This window comes from Muscardinus avellanarius, assembly GCF_963383645.1.
Source record: "Muscardinus avellanarius genome assembly, chromosome: 16".
In the NCBI taxonomy this organism is placed as follows: Eukaryota; Metazoa; Chordata; class Mammalia; order Rodentia; family Gliridae; genus Muscardinus; species Muscardinus avellanarius.
Genome location: NC_137802.1, coordinates 54,430,529 through 54,444,625, shown reverse-complemented (window position 1 = coordinate 54,444,625; position 14,097 = coordinate 54,430,529). Strand labels below are relative to the sequence as shown.

Below are 14,097 nucleotides of genomic sequence, written 5' to 3'. Positions count from 1 at the left end.
CATTGTGTCCTTTTGTTCAGTAATTTTTTTTTTTGTACTGATGGAACCCAGGGGCGTTCTACCTCCAAGCTATACCCTCAGCCCTATTTTTTATCCTTTATTTTGAAACCGGGTCTCACTGAGTTGCAGAGGGCCTCACTAAGTAGCTGAGGCTGGCTGCGAACCACGATCCTCAGGTCTGAGCCTCCCGAATGCTGGGATTACAAGCGTGCGCCACCGCTTCTGGTTCCTTTTTTTCAATTTTGAACAGAAATCTACTTGGCAACAGCAGAACCCCCAAACTCCTAAGCCAGGGGTAGAGGAGAGAGGAGTCAGAGGCTAAGCGCGCCCCACCACTTTGGATGTGGTTTGCTACTACTATTGGGGCATCCAGGCCCTCAGCAAATCTGCAGGGTTTTTTTTTTTTGTTGTTGTTGTTGTTGGGGTGCTGGGGATGAAACCCAGGGGCTTTCTCCCTTGGACTACACCCCCGACCTATTTTATATTTTATTTGGAAACAAGGTCTCACTAAGTTGCTGAGAGTCTAAGTAGCTGAGGCTGGCTTCGAACCTGCGCAAATCCTCATGTCTCAGCCTCCCAAGTACAAGGATTATAAGCACGTACCACTACCATGCCTGACAGTGAATCTGCAAGTTTAACCTTTTCTTATGTGTAGGCTTAGGTGAAAGCAAGGTGGTTTTAAATGAGCCTGGGTTTTCTTAATGGGCTACACATAGCTCTGTCCCTAGCAAAGTTACAGGAAGATGGCAGCTATCTCCCGCTACAACAACCTTCCCCAGCCATGCAATCTGCAGGCTCATTTCCAGGTCAAGGGCTGTCCCCAGAATGGCAGCCTGGCCAGCAGGTCACGAGTGTTTATGAATTCTATGTAGGCCAGAATGCCCCACAGGCAGTTCTGGCCCTGGCTGCGGCGAGTTCCTTGGCAGGGTGCGTGTACTATGGGAGGTCTGCAGTTATCACTGGGCAAGAGGAGAGGGCGACCCAAGGCTGTGGCCAATGAGGATGAGAGGATGAGGGGCTGCACTCCTCTTACGTTTTTCAGAATGGCTGGGAGATAGTGGTGTGGATGGGTCATGGATTTATCAAAGTTGTTATAGACTTCACTGAAAAACACCTGCTGCCCTTGGGTTCAGCAGGAGACCTACCTTTGGCTGCCTGGCTGCGTGCTTTTTCACACTGGAAGAACCAAGAGACATCTGCTGCACACGTAGCATCATTTCTGTGAGGAAGACACAGGTCTATGGCAGACGGCCCCAGCACAGTCCCTTCCTGGGCTGCAGGACTTGTTACCTGGCCTAGCCTGCTGGATCAGACCAGCCTTGTCTGCCACCTTCTGGTTACATGTCATCTTTGCACCTCTTGACAACAAAGGTTAAAGGCTGGGTTCTCTATCACTGGAAAAGCACATAGCTGGCCTTATATTATTTGGTAGCACTGAATACTGAGATTGGGACTGAGGTACCTTATGTTTCACTAAAAACTATAAGGAATGAGCTGGGCGTGGTGGCACACGCTTGTAATCCCAGCATTCAGGAGGCTGAGACTGAAGGATCACGGTTCACGGACAGCCTCAGCTACTTAGTGAGGCCCTCTGTAACTCAGTGAGACCCTGTTTCAAATAAAGAATAAAAAGTAAAGAATAATAAAGAAAAAAAAAATAGGGCAGGGGTTGTAGCTTGGAAGTCGAACGCCCCTGGGTTTCATCCCCAGACCTGCAAAATAAAACCAAAGAAAAAAAAAAAAACCCTGTAAGGAATGACTCAGGAGTGGCATCTGCGGGGAGACCCCACTCTGTGAATGACGCAGGTGTGTCCGCAGGTAGAAGACCCAGTAAGGGCTATCTGGGGTAGAGCTTCTGTGGCACAGATGAAGGCAGGAAGGCAGATCATCAGTGAGATAGAGCCCCCACACCAGACCAGGAACTCTCCCTGCACAGCCCTTGGAAGATCTTGGTACCAAAGGATGGGGCAGCAGCCTGGTCGGAACCCGAGGGGGCTGTCCTATCTGGACCAATCCCTGATATGGATTAAGGGAAAAACCTCAGATTCAGAGTGGAGCTGGCTATGAAATCAGACACTGCCAGACAATTCTGGAAAACTATTCTAGTGTAAATTTATCACAATAGCAAATAGGTCATTTACAGTATGAGGCAATCCTATGGAAAAGAACGAATACAGAATTTATAGTCAGGTCAAACTGGGTTGAAACACAGGCCATGCTGCTCCTTCTGGTGAGACTGTGGACAGTTTATCTATCCCCTCCAAGGCTCGATTTCCTCATCTATACAACCAGGTAGGACTGCAGAGAGTATTAACTGCAGTAACTGCTAGGACAGAGTAAATACCTGATGAGTGGTTACGGGTCTTAGGATTATTTCCTTATTTGTAAAACAGGATCATCACAGTAGCTTGAGGAGAGCTGTAGCGAGTTAGAAGAAACAGCCCCTTCCAGGCACCCGCCTGATGCTGAGGTCATGGCCCACACTCTGCTACATGGCTTTCCCGTCCCCTCCTACCACCGTAGAACACAAGAACTGAGCACATCTGCCTTCCACAACCACAATCCCTCTTAAAGCTTCCATTTCCAAAATAAGTCACCCATCTCCCCTCCACAAGTTCCCGGGTGGAATCGGTACCGTCCACATGCAGGACCCGCACTCCCCAGGAGCGGGCGCTGGTCAGGAGGCTGCTGTGGCTCCCACTGCCACTTCTGCTGCTGCTCCCCTGAAACGACAGAGGAGACTCTTCAGGGTCAGCGCGGGACAGGGTGGACCAACATGGCTGTGGGAGTCCTGAGTCATGGAGAGGTGTTGGGGGGAGGCATGAGCAAGAGCACAGTGCCTGGAAAGTCCATCAGAACCACCAGGAAGATGAGCCTGTTCTCCATGCTGGCTGGCCAGGGCAGGAGATGGACTGTAATGTGCCCAACATTCTGCTCTGGCCAACTTGGGACCAAAAAGGAATATCTGCTTCTAAGAAAGCTGCTTGTCAGGAGGACCTCTGGAAGGAAAACTCTGGACACATGGCAGGTAAATAGAGTAAATACCAGTGAGGGCCATCAATAGGAAGCTATGCTGGCTCAGTCCAGCAGTACCATCTCCCTAATTCTAGCCAACGAACCCCACCCCTTCTGAGACATGGTCTCATTACGTTGCCCAGACTGGCTGGCAGCAAACTCCTGGGCTCAAGTGATTCTCCTGCAGCTGCCTCTGGGGAGTTGGGCCATAGGTGCATCACTGTGCCCAACTTGATTAACAATTCCTCTTACAAGATCACCCAGCTCCTCTCGCCACTTACCTAATGGCCTGGGATTGTCACAAAAGGAATAAACAGCTACTTATAAAAGATGCACAGCTGGATGTGGTGGTGCACGTTTGTAATCCCAATACTTGGGGGGGCTGAAGACAGGAGCATTGCAGGTTCAAGGACAGCCTCAGCAAATAGTAAGATGCTCAGCAACATGAGACCCAGTTTCAAAATAAAAATAAAATAGGGCTGGGGTGCCAGGTGGCGCACGCTTGTAATCCCAGCATTTGGGAGGCTGAGACAGGAGGATCACAGTTTTCAGACAGCCTCAGCTACTTAGTGAGGTCCTCTGCAACTCTGTTTCAAAAATAAAGAATAAAAATAGAGCTGGGGTGTAGGTTTTCTTAGTAGACTTTGGAGTTGGCTCAGACTCTAATACTTACCACCTAGGTAACTTCCTAGGACAAAGTACTTGACTTCTCTGGGTCTTGGTTCCCTCTTTGGTAAGAAGGAAATAATGATACAACTGCACAGCTCACAGAGGGTGATGTGCTTCAGAGGAACCTGGGATAAAATCCTCTCTATGCCGGGCGTGGTGGCGCATGCTTTTAATCCCCGTGCTTGGGAGGCTGAGACAGGAGGATTGCACAGGTTCGAAGCTAGCCTCAGCTACTCAGTGAGGCTCTCAGCAACTTAGTGAGATCCTGTTTCCAAATAAAATATAAAAAAGGTCTGGGTAGAAAGCCTCTGGGTTCCACCCCCAGTACCACCACCGGGGGGGGGGGGGGTCCTCTGTGCCAGAGACATCCACCTCTACCGGGGCTTGTCAAGCTTACCTGCTTTCTGATGGCCTCCTGCAGTAACTCCTTCCCTCTGCTCATCGGCACCTGATAGAAAGAGAAGAGCCATGAAGTATGCTGTGTAACCACAACATGCACAACCACATGTTTACACATGAGCTGGTGAGGGTGTCTTGAGTCACATCCCTTTGAAAGCCAGGAGCAGTGACAACAGAAGACAGAAAGAAAGCTAAACCTAGAGTCCTCAGGAGGTAAAGATAATGTCGCACTTAAGTTTAGGGCACTCAAAGGCAGATGCAACATGGCCAGCCTAAATCATATCCAAGGTCAAGCTGTCACAAATATTCTCTGACCTCTTTGAGACTCTGCGCTTTCAGCAGATAATAATAGCAAATGTTTCATGTTAGCGCTTCTTTTCTTTGCTCCACGGAAGACTTGTCCCTCATCATGACATTAACAGCATATATTCAGTCATTTTTATTTTTATTTTTTTTTGTGGTACTGGGGATGGAACCCAGAGGTACTGCACCTCTGAGCTACACCCCTCAGCCCTATTTTTAGTCTCTTTATTTTGAAACAGGTTCTCACTGAGTTGCAGAGGGCCTCACTAAGTAGCTGAAGCTGTCTGTGAATCGTGATCCTCCGCTCTCTGCTTCCCGAATGCTGGGATTACAAACATGGGCCACCATGGCCGGCTATGTTCAAGGTCATTTTTATATTAACCTAAGTGAAGCAAAAATCAGAATACAGATCCAGGAGAAAAAAGCCATGGTGCATTTTAAGGCAAAGGCATGATATGTGTATTGTCCCAAATGTGGGCCCTGCATACACAAGAAAACTGGAGAAGGGAATCCCCGCACCCTCAGGGCTGCTCCTGCCCATGCCAGGGCAATTCCAGTTTGTCCTCTCTGCTTTGCAGAGGACTTTCCTCTTGTTTCTAAACTTCTGGCTCTTAAGTCCTCATAAAAAGTGACATATAGCATAGAAGGGAGAACATGAAAATGGCATCCCTTCTGAGGTATTTAGATCTGAGCTATGATAAAATATTCTTAGTCCTTGAATTCAAATGAGATTAAATTAAGCCAGATAAAACTAAAACTAGAGACTGCATAGAGGACTTACTAAAACCTACTTCCTTTGTTTATAGAGCACATCTTTCCTGCCCCATGAGGTTCTTACCGAGTCTGTGGGTTTCTGTGAAGGCCTGGCATGGCTGCCTTTTGGATGGGCCATGAAGGATGCTTCCACTCTGACCTCGCTGGAGCTGGGGCAGCCTCTGTGGCTGGCCACACTTCTCTCTGCCTTTGCTTCTCTGCGGCTGGACACAATGTAACTCACTTCTTTGCTCAGAAAACCCTCAATTACCTGAAACCAGATCACAGAGGTGGCTCAAAACCAAAAAGCAGATGTAGAATTGTCAATATCAAGAGGTTGGAAAAGGAAATCTTGGCTGCCAGAAGTTCCAGAATCAATGTCTTTAAATAGACTAAATGCAGTTCTGTACTGAAGTCTCCAAGAAGACATCATTCTGAAATGTAATAGGGTTTATACATATATAATGCAGGTTTTGCCTCCAGGAACTGCTGCTCCTGACCCAATGGCAGAAGGCCATAGGTGCTAAGTTTTCACCAGTCTGAGTTCGCAGCAGAATGAACATACAGAAGGGGGCATGAAGGATTAAAAGTAACTTGGTTAGGCCACAATTTTTCTGTGTAAGATTATACACAGATTATTCCCTAGGGAGCTGGGAATGGTGGTGCACCCTTGTATCCCAGTAAGTACTTGGGAAGCCAACAGGAGGATTGCCGGTTCACAGCCAGCCTCAGCTACTTAGTGAGGCCCTTTGCAACTCAGTGAGACTCTGTTTCAAAATAAAGAAAAAAAAATAGGGCTGGGGGTGTAGGATGGAGGCAGAATGCCCCTGGGTTCCATCTCCAGTACTGGGGAAAGAAACAAACAAAAAACCTTGAAAGAGGACAATTACCTTCACCGATAAGAAAAAATAAATAAATAAAAAATAAAAAAGCATAAGAGGGCAGAGCAGGACCATGACCACTTCTATGAATGCGGTAGATCACTCCTTGGCCATGGTTCTTCCCATCCCGGAACATAAACTCCTCTACCAGCTTCTCCTTCCCCTTCTAGCAGGGTCACTTTATGACCACTGTAAATGAGCTGGCCAGCTTACTACAAACACAAGACTTCTCATACAACATGCAAGAAGCCACGTAGTGTCAGATGGGTGGTTGAGGCCATTGTGGCCCTTTCAGCCCAGCTGAATGCAGCTACCAAAGAAATGTTTTTAAATCCAAGTTCTACGTGTGTGTGTGTGTGTGTGTGTGTGTGTGTGTGTGTGTGAGAGAGAGAGAGAGAGAGAGAGAGAGAGAGAGAGAGAGAGAGAGAGAGAGAGAGAAGGAAGGGATTGAGCCTAGGGGTATTCTACCTCTTAACTACCACCCAGCCGTATTTTATTTCTTTATTTTGAAACAGGGTCTCACTAGGTTGTTGAGAGTCTCACTACATTGCTGAGGCTGTCCTTGAACCTACAATCTCGTGTGTGTGTGTGTGTGTGTGTGTGTGTGTGTGTGTGTGTGTGTGTGTGTTGTTAGAGATTGAACCCAGGGGCACTATACCTCTGAGCTACACCCAGCCCTATTTTTATTTTGAAACAGGATCATGCTAGGCTGAAGAGTCTCACTACTGTCCTTGAACCTGCAAATCTTCCTGTCTCAGCCTCCCAAGTACTATGATTACAGGCATGTGCAACCACACCTGGCAATCCGTATCTCTCAGCCTCCCAAGTACTGAAATTATAGAATTACAGGTGTGTGCACCACCATACCTGGGTTGGGATGTTTGGTTTTTTTTTTTTCTGGTACTGAGGATGGAACACAGGGGCATTCTACCTCCAAGCTACACCCCCTGCCCTATTTATTCTTTATTTTTGAAAAGGGTCTCACTAAGTTGCACAGGGCCTCACTACGTAGCTGAGGCTAACCACGAACCAAGATTCTCTGGTCTCAGCCTCCCAAATGCTGGGATTACAAGCGTGAGCCACCATACTGGGTGTTAGGATGATTTTTTTTTTTTTTAACAAAGCAGAAAATAAATGTCAGAAGAGACTAAAAGTTCATAAAATAATTATGGACTGATTTGGTTATAATCTTCATTCTGCCTATCTGCATCACTGAGTTTCTGCATTCTAAATTTTTGGTTATTTTGATAGCAAAGAGCCTCTTTGTTCCAAACTTACTCATGCAGTTTCCCCAGTTACCATATTCTTTTGAATTAAGTACTCTCAGGCAATTTTCTAGATATAAGTGATATCTAGTGTTAACTCCTCATTAAAATTATTATATGACCTATGTTTAAAAAAAAAATTTAAGTCGGGTGTGGTGGCACACGCTTGTAATCCCAGAGCTTGGGAGAATGACAGGAGGAGTGCATAGGTTCAAAGCCATCCTCAGCTACTTTGTGAGGCGCTCAGTAACTTAGTGAGACCGTTTCCAAATAAAATATAAAACAGGTCTGGGAGTGTAGCCTGGAGGTAGAAAAGTCCCTGGGTCTAACCCCAGTACCACCAAAAAAAAAAAAAAAATTTTTAACTAAAAAAAATATATTTTTTTGTGGTACTGGGGATGGAACCCAGGGGCATTCTACCTCCAAGCTATACTCCCTGCCCTACATTTTATTATTTTGAAACTGGGTCTAAGTTGCAGAGGGCCTCACTAAGTAGCTGAGGCTGTCCGCAAACTGCGATCCTCCGGTCTCAACCTTCCAAATGCTGAGATTACAAGCATGCCCCACAATGCCCAGCTAAAAACTATCTTTTTTTTTTCTTCCAGGTTTGGGGATGGAACCCAGGGGCATTTGACCTCCGAGCTACACCCCGTGCCCTATCCGCGAACCGCAATCCTCCAGTCTCAGCCTCCCGAATGCTGGGATTACAAGTGTGCACCACCATGCCTGGCTTAAAAACTATCTTAATGGACTCAAATATAGCAAATGATTTTTTTTTTCAGTACTGAGGATGGAACCCAGGGGCATTTGACATCCAAGCTACACCCCCTGCCCTATCTTTGGTTTTTTAATCTTTATTTTGAAACAGGGTCTCACTAAGTTGCAGAAGGCCTATGTAGCTGAGGCTGTCCGTGAACCGTGATCCTCCAGTCTCAGCCTCCTGAATGGGGGGGTATTACAAGCATGCTCCACCACGCACGCCTTAACTCTTTATTTTAAAACAGGGTCTCACTGAGTTGCAGAAGGCCTCACTAAATAGCTGAGGCTGTCTGCAAACCATAATCCTCCTGTCTCAGCCTCCCAAATGCTGGGATTACAAGTGTGCACCACCATGCCCAGCTTAAAAATATTTTAATAAACTCAAATATAGCAGATTATTATTATTTTTTTTTTGGCGGTACTGGGGATAGTACCCAGGGGCATTCTACCTCCAAGATACACCCCCAGCCCCATTCTTAACTCTTTATTTTAAAACAGGGTTTGGGTTGCAGAGGGCCTCACTAAGTAGCTGAGGCTGTCTGCAACTGTGATCCTCCTGTCTCAGCCTCCTAAATGCTGGGATTACAAGCGTGCGCCACCACGCCCAGCTATAGCAAATGATTTTTACTCAAAGTTTTTCACCACTGTGTCATTTCTAAGACCTAAAAATTAGAAATGATTTAAATGTCTAATTGGTAATAATAATACAGTAAAAATTATATTGTATTCCCACTACAAGTAATGTGTACAAAGGGCAATAATGATGCTGTCATGGTGGTACACGCTTGTAATCTCAGTACTTGGGAGGCTGAGACAGGAGGATCACAGGTTGGCAGCCAGCCTCAGCTACTTAGTGAGGCCCTCTGCAACTCAGTGAGACCCGGTTTCAAAATAAAGAATAAAAAATGGGGCAGGGGGTGTAGCTTGAAGGTCAAATGCCCCGGGTTCCATCTCCAGACCCGCAAAAATAAATAAATAAATAAAATAAAATATAAACTAGGTCTGGGAGTATAGCCTGGAGGTAGAAAAGCCTCTGGGTTCCACCCCCAGTACCACAAAATAAATAAATAAATGAATAAAAAGTAGAACTGGGAGTGTAGCTTGGTGGGAGGATACCCCTGGGTTCAATCCTCAGTATCTCAATTAAAAAAGGGGGGGGCAGTAATAATGGAAAAGTGCTAATGCAGTGGGGTGTGGTAGCACATGCTTGTAATCCTAGTACTTCGGAGGTGAAACAGGAGGATTGCGGACCCTGGAAAGTCTTAGTGAGGATTTCTGCGCCTTAGTGAGACTTTGTTTTAAAATAAAAAATAAAAAATAGGGTTGGGGTATAGCTTGGAGTTAGAATACCCCTGGGTTCCATTCCCAGTACTGAAAAAAATAAAGAAAGAAAAGTGCTAATGCTTTTAGGTTAGGGGTACAATGCTGATAATCAAAACTATATTCATTGCCAGGTGTGGTGGCACACGCTTGTAATCCCGGTACTTGGGAAGCTGAGAAAGGAGGATCACAGGTTCGTGGCTAGCCTCAGCTACTTAGTGAGGACCTCTGCAACTTAGTCAATTTCAAAATAGTAAAACAGGAAGGATTGGCTGGGGGTGTACCTTGGAGGTAGAATGCCCCTGGGTTCAATCCCCCATACTGCAAAATAAATAAATAAATAAATAGAAAAAACCATAAGCATAGAATATAAAACATATTTATAAGCATAGAAAATAGGCACTAAAAACAAAGGCATGATAGGAACAGAAAGTAGAGTATTTACCCAGCATTGAGGGCATTCCATGGACGTGGGTATGACTGATAATGAATACAGGGTTTCTCTTAGGTGATGAAAATGTTCTAAAATTGACTGTGTGATCACACAATTTGAACATCTCTGTGAATACAGTTGTCCTTTGGTATCTGCAGGAGGTTGGTACCAGGACACCTTATGTAAAATAACATAGTCTCTGTATATAACCTACGCACATCCGCCCATATACTTTAAATTAACTCTAGGTTATTTATAATACTTAATGCAATGTAAATGTTATGTAAATAGTTGTCCCACTGTATTGTTTAGGGAATAATGGCAAGAAAAAAAATCTGTGCATGTTCAGCACGACTTTTCCCCCAAATAGTGTACAGTTGGTTAAATACATGGATGAGGAACCCATGAACACAGACAGCTGACTTGTAGATGGGTGAAATTTTTTTTGGTACTAGTAATCAAACCCAGAACATTTTACTTCTGAGTTATATCTTCATTCCTTTTTACTTTTTGAAATCACTTATTTTTGTGGTATTGAAGATTAAACCCAGGGGCCTTCTACCTCTAAGCTACACCCCCAGGCAGCTCCCCTTTTTTCTTTTCTTAAAACGGGGCCTCACTAAGTTGTTAAGACTAGCCTCAAACTTGTAATCCATGTATGGCTTACTTACAAAAATTTTTTTTGGTGGTACTGGGGGTGGAACCCAGAGGCTTTCTACCTCCAGGCTATACTCCCAGACCTATTTTATACTTTATTTGGAAACAGGGTCTCACTAAGTTGCTGAGAGCCTCACTAAGTAGCTGAGGCTGGCTTCTAACCTGTGCGATCCTCCTGTCTCAGCCTCCCAAGCGTGGGGATTACAAGTATGTGTCACCATGCTCGGCTTTTTTTTTTTTAAATTTGGAAATAGGGTCTTAGCTGAGTGTGGTCGTGCACAGCTATAATACCAGTGCTTGGGAGGTTGAGAAAGGAAGATCAAAAGTTTGAAGCCAGCCTCAGCAACTTAGTGAGGCACTCAATAAAACAAGAGAGGAGCCAGGCATGGTAATCCTGTATCCCAGCACGCCTGTAATCCCAGCATTCGGGAGGCTGAGACCGGAGAATCACGGTTTATGGTCAGCCTCAGCTACTTAGTGAGGCCCTCTGCAATTCAGTGAGACCATTTCAAAATTAAAAATAAAAAAATAGGGCTTGGGTTGTAGCTCAGAAGTAGAATGCCACTGGATTCCATTCCCAATACTGCAAACAAATAAATAAATGAAATAAAATAAATTTTAAAATTACTTTGGAAAATGTGGGGGTACCATTGGGAATACCTATAAACTATAGGTATAATCCCTCTCCAGCTCCTGACTAACAACCCACAAAGGAACATGGTATTACAAGAGAAAAGCAGGTTACATACCCCACCCAGATGCTGGATGGCCTCGGTCAAAAACTGGAGACTCTTGCCAGCAGGCAGATCCAAGTAAAAGGACTTTCCAGAAAAGGGCTGTCTCCCAGCACCTGGTGAGCTCTTCTGACATTTTCCTAGACAACTGGAAACTCCTATCTGAGGCACTGGAAAACAAGAGTACAGTAAGAAATTCAAGGTATGAGAGTCTTGCAAGTCAGGCGACCCACAGTGACAATTCAGGATATATGCCCTGCACTAGGCCCTAGGCATAAAACGCAACCTTGACGCTGGGGCACGCTTGTAATCCCAGCATTTGGGAGGCTGAGACCGGAGGATCGCGGTTCTCGGACAGCCTTAGCTACTTAGTGAGGCCCCTTGCAACTCAGTGAGACCCAGTTTCAAAATAAAGAATAAAAAATAGGACAGGGGGTGTAGCTCAGAGGTCGAATGTCCCTGGGTTCCATCCCCAGACCCGCATAAATATAAATAAATAAATAAATAAATAAATAAATAAATAAAATAAAATGCAACCTTGAAACCAGCATTCCTAAGCCTCACAAAACTGAGATGTGGAAAAACTGGAGCCCTTAATACTGCTGGTGACATATAAAATGGGGTGGTCACATGAAAAAGTGACAATTTCTCAAAATGTTAAATATAGAGTTAACATGTGACACAGAAATTCTACTCCTAGGCATACACCCAGGAGAAATGAAAACATATCCAAGCTGGGCATAATGGCGCACACCTGTAATCCCAGTATTTGGAATGCTGAGATAGGAGAATTATAAATTTGAGTACAGCCTCAGCAAGTAGTGAGACTCATCAACCAAGCAAGACCCTGTTTCAAAATAAAAATAAAACAGGGCTGGGGATGTAGCTCGGAGATAGAATGCTTCTGGGCTCAATGCCCGGTAAGAGCCCCCCACCAATATGTCCAGATAAACTATGGTATATCGGTAAACAATACTATTTGGCAATAAAAAATAAAATTGAGATAAAAGCTGTAACATGGATGAACCTGAAAAACATGCTGAGTGAGGGAAGACCGATACAAAAAATACATTCTATGATTTAAATAACATGAAATGCTCAAAAAAAGCAAATCTATAGAGACTTAATAGATTAGTAGTTACTAAGGGCTGGAGGTAGGAATAAGGAATGACTGTGAGTAAGTGGGCATGAGAACTTTTTTTTTTTTTTTTTTTTTTGCAGTACTAGGAATGGAACCCAGGGGCATTCTACCTTTGAGCTACACACCTAGCCCTATTTTTTATTCTTTATGTTGAAACAGGGTCTCACTGAGTTGCAAAGGGCCTCACTATGTAGCTGTACCAGTGTGCGCTACCACATCCAGTTTTCTATTTTATTTTTTGAGACAGAGTCTTGCTAAATTGCTGCAGCTGGTCTCAACCTGCAATCCTATTTCAGCCTCCCATAAACTAGAATTACCGGCATGTACCACCAAGCCTGGCAGGGGCACGAAGTTCTTTTGGATATAATGAAAATGTCCTAAAATTAGATTTCAGTTGTTAACTGCACAACTCTGTAAATTAATTAAAAAGTTACTGAAAATATACATTTAAAACCGAGTGTGGTGGCACATGCTTGTAATCCCAGCGTTTGAGAGGCTGAGACAGGATCATGGTTTGCGGACAGCCTCAAGCTTAGTGAGACTCTTTGCAACTCAGTGTGAGCCTGTTTCAAAATAGTGCATTTCACTGGAAATAAACTTTGATCAAAAGGAAAAAATTATAAGCCAGGCGTAGTGGCGCACATTTGTAATTCCAGCACTTGGGAGGCTGAGACAGGAGGATCGCAATTCGCAGATAGCCTCAGCTCCTTAGTGAGGTCCCTTGCAATTCAGTGAGATTCTGAAAATAAAGAATAAAAAAGCTGGGCGTGGTGGGGCACGCTTATAATCCCAGCCCTTGAGAGGCTGAGACAGGAGGATCACGTAGGTTTGAAGCCAGCCTCAGCTACTTAGTGAGGCTCTCAGCAACTTAGTGAGACCCTGTTTCCAAATAAAGTATAAAATAGGTCTGGGAGTATAGCATGGAGGTAGAAAAGCCCCTGGGTTCCACCCCCAGTACCACCAAAAAGAAAGAAAGAGCTGGGCATGGTGGCGCACACTTGTACTCCCCACTCTTGGGAGGCAGAGACAGTAGGACCGCACAGGGTTTGAAGTCAGCCTTGCTGGCTTAAGAGACCCTGTTTCCAAATAAAAAATATAAAAATAGGTTTGGGAGTGTAGCCCGGAGGTACAAGGGTTTCCAGGAACCCTAGTACCACAAAAAAAAAAAAAAAGAAAGAAAGAAAGAAAGAAGGTAGAATAGCCCTGGGTTCCACCCCCAGTACAGAAAAAAAAAAAAAAAAGGAAAAACTATAATCAAAATAGGATTCTAGTAGATTAAACTGCATGATAAGTCGTTTAGATGGGGGCTAGGGATTTAGCTTGGTGGCAGACTGCCTCCCTAGCATGCGTAAAGCTCTGGCTTTGATCCCCAGAACCACACTCCAAAAGAAAGCTGGATAGAGGGAACATGGGACAGACAGATATATGATAAAACAAGAATATTACAATGTTAAGGATAATTTTTTTTTTTTTTTTTTTGGTGGTACTGGAGGTGGAACCCAAAGGCTTTCTACCTCCAGGCTATACTCCCAGACCCATTTTATATTTTATTTGGAAACAGGATCTCACTTAAGTTGCTGAGAGCCTCACTAAGTAGCTGAGGCTGGCTTCGAACCTACGTGATCCTCCTGTCTCAGCCTCCCAAGCACAGGGATTACAAGTGTGCGCCACCATGCCCCCCAAGCACAGGGATTACAAGTGTGCGCCACCATGCCCAGCTACAGTGTTAAGGATAAATTCTAAATTGTGTGTCCAGTAGTGCTCCCCA

The 14,097-nt window shown here is 44.8% G+C and overlaps 1 protein-coding gene across 1 annotated transcript in view; it reads right to left on the bottom strand.

Moving 5' to 3' along the window:
- DBF4B (DBF4B-CDC7 kinase regulatory subunit) overlaps positions 1 to 14,097 on the bottom strand; it is a gene marked incomplete at both ends in the record, with an annotated part of 38,695 nt that overhangs the window by 23,870 nt on the left and 728 nt on the right. Inside the window, 6 exons of the mRNA XM_080714090.1 lie at positions 1,146 to 1,219; positions 1,912 to 2,016; positions 2,636 to 2,723; positions 4,082 to 4,132; positions 5,225 to 5,410; positions 11,204 to 11,358. Of these exons, the coding sequence (XP_080570216.1) occupies positions 1,146 to 1,219; positions 1,912 to 2,016; positions 2,636 to 2,723; positions 4,082 to 4,132; positions 5,225 to 5,410; positions 11,204 to 11,358 (659 nt within the window). The remainder of the gene's footprint in view (positions 1 to 1,145; positions 1,220 to 1,911; positions 2,017 to 2,635; positions 2,724 to 4,081; positions 4,133 to 5,224; positions 5,411 to 11,203; positions 11,359 to 14,097) is intronic.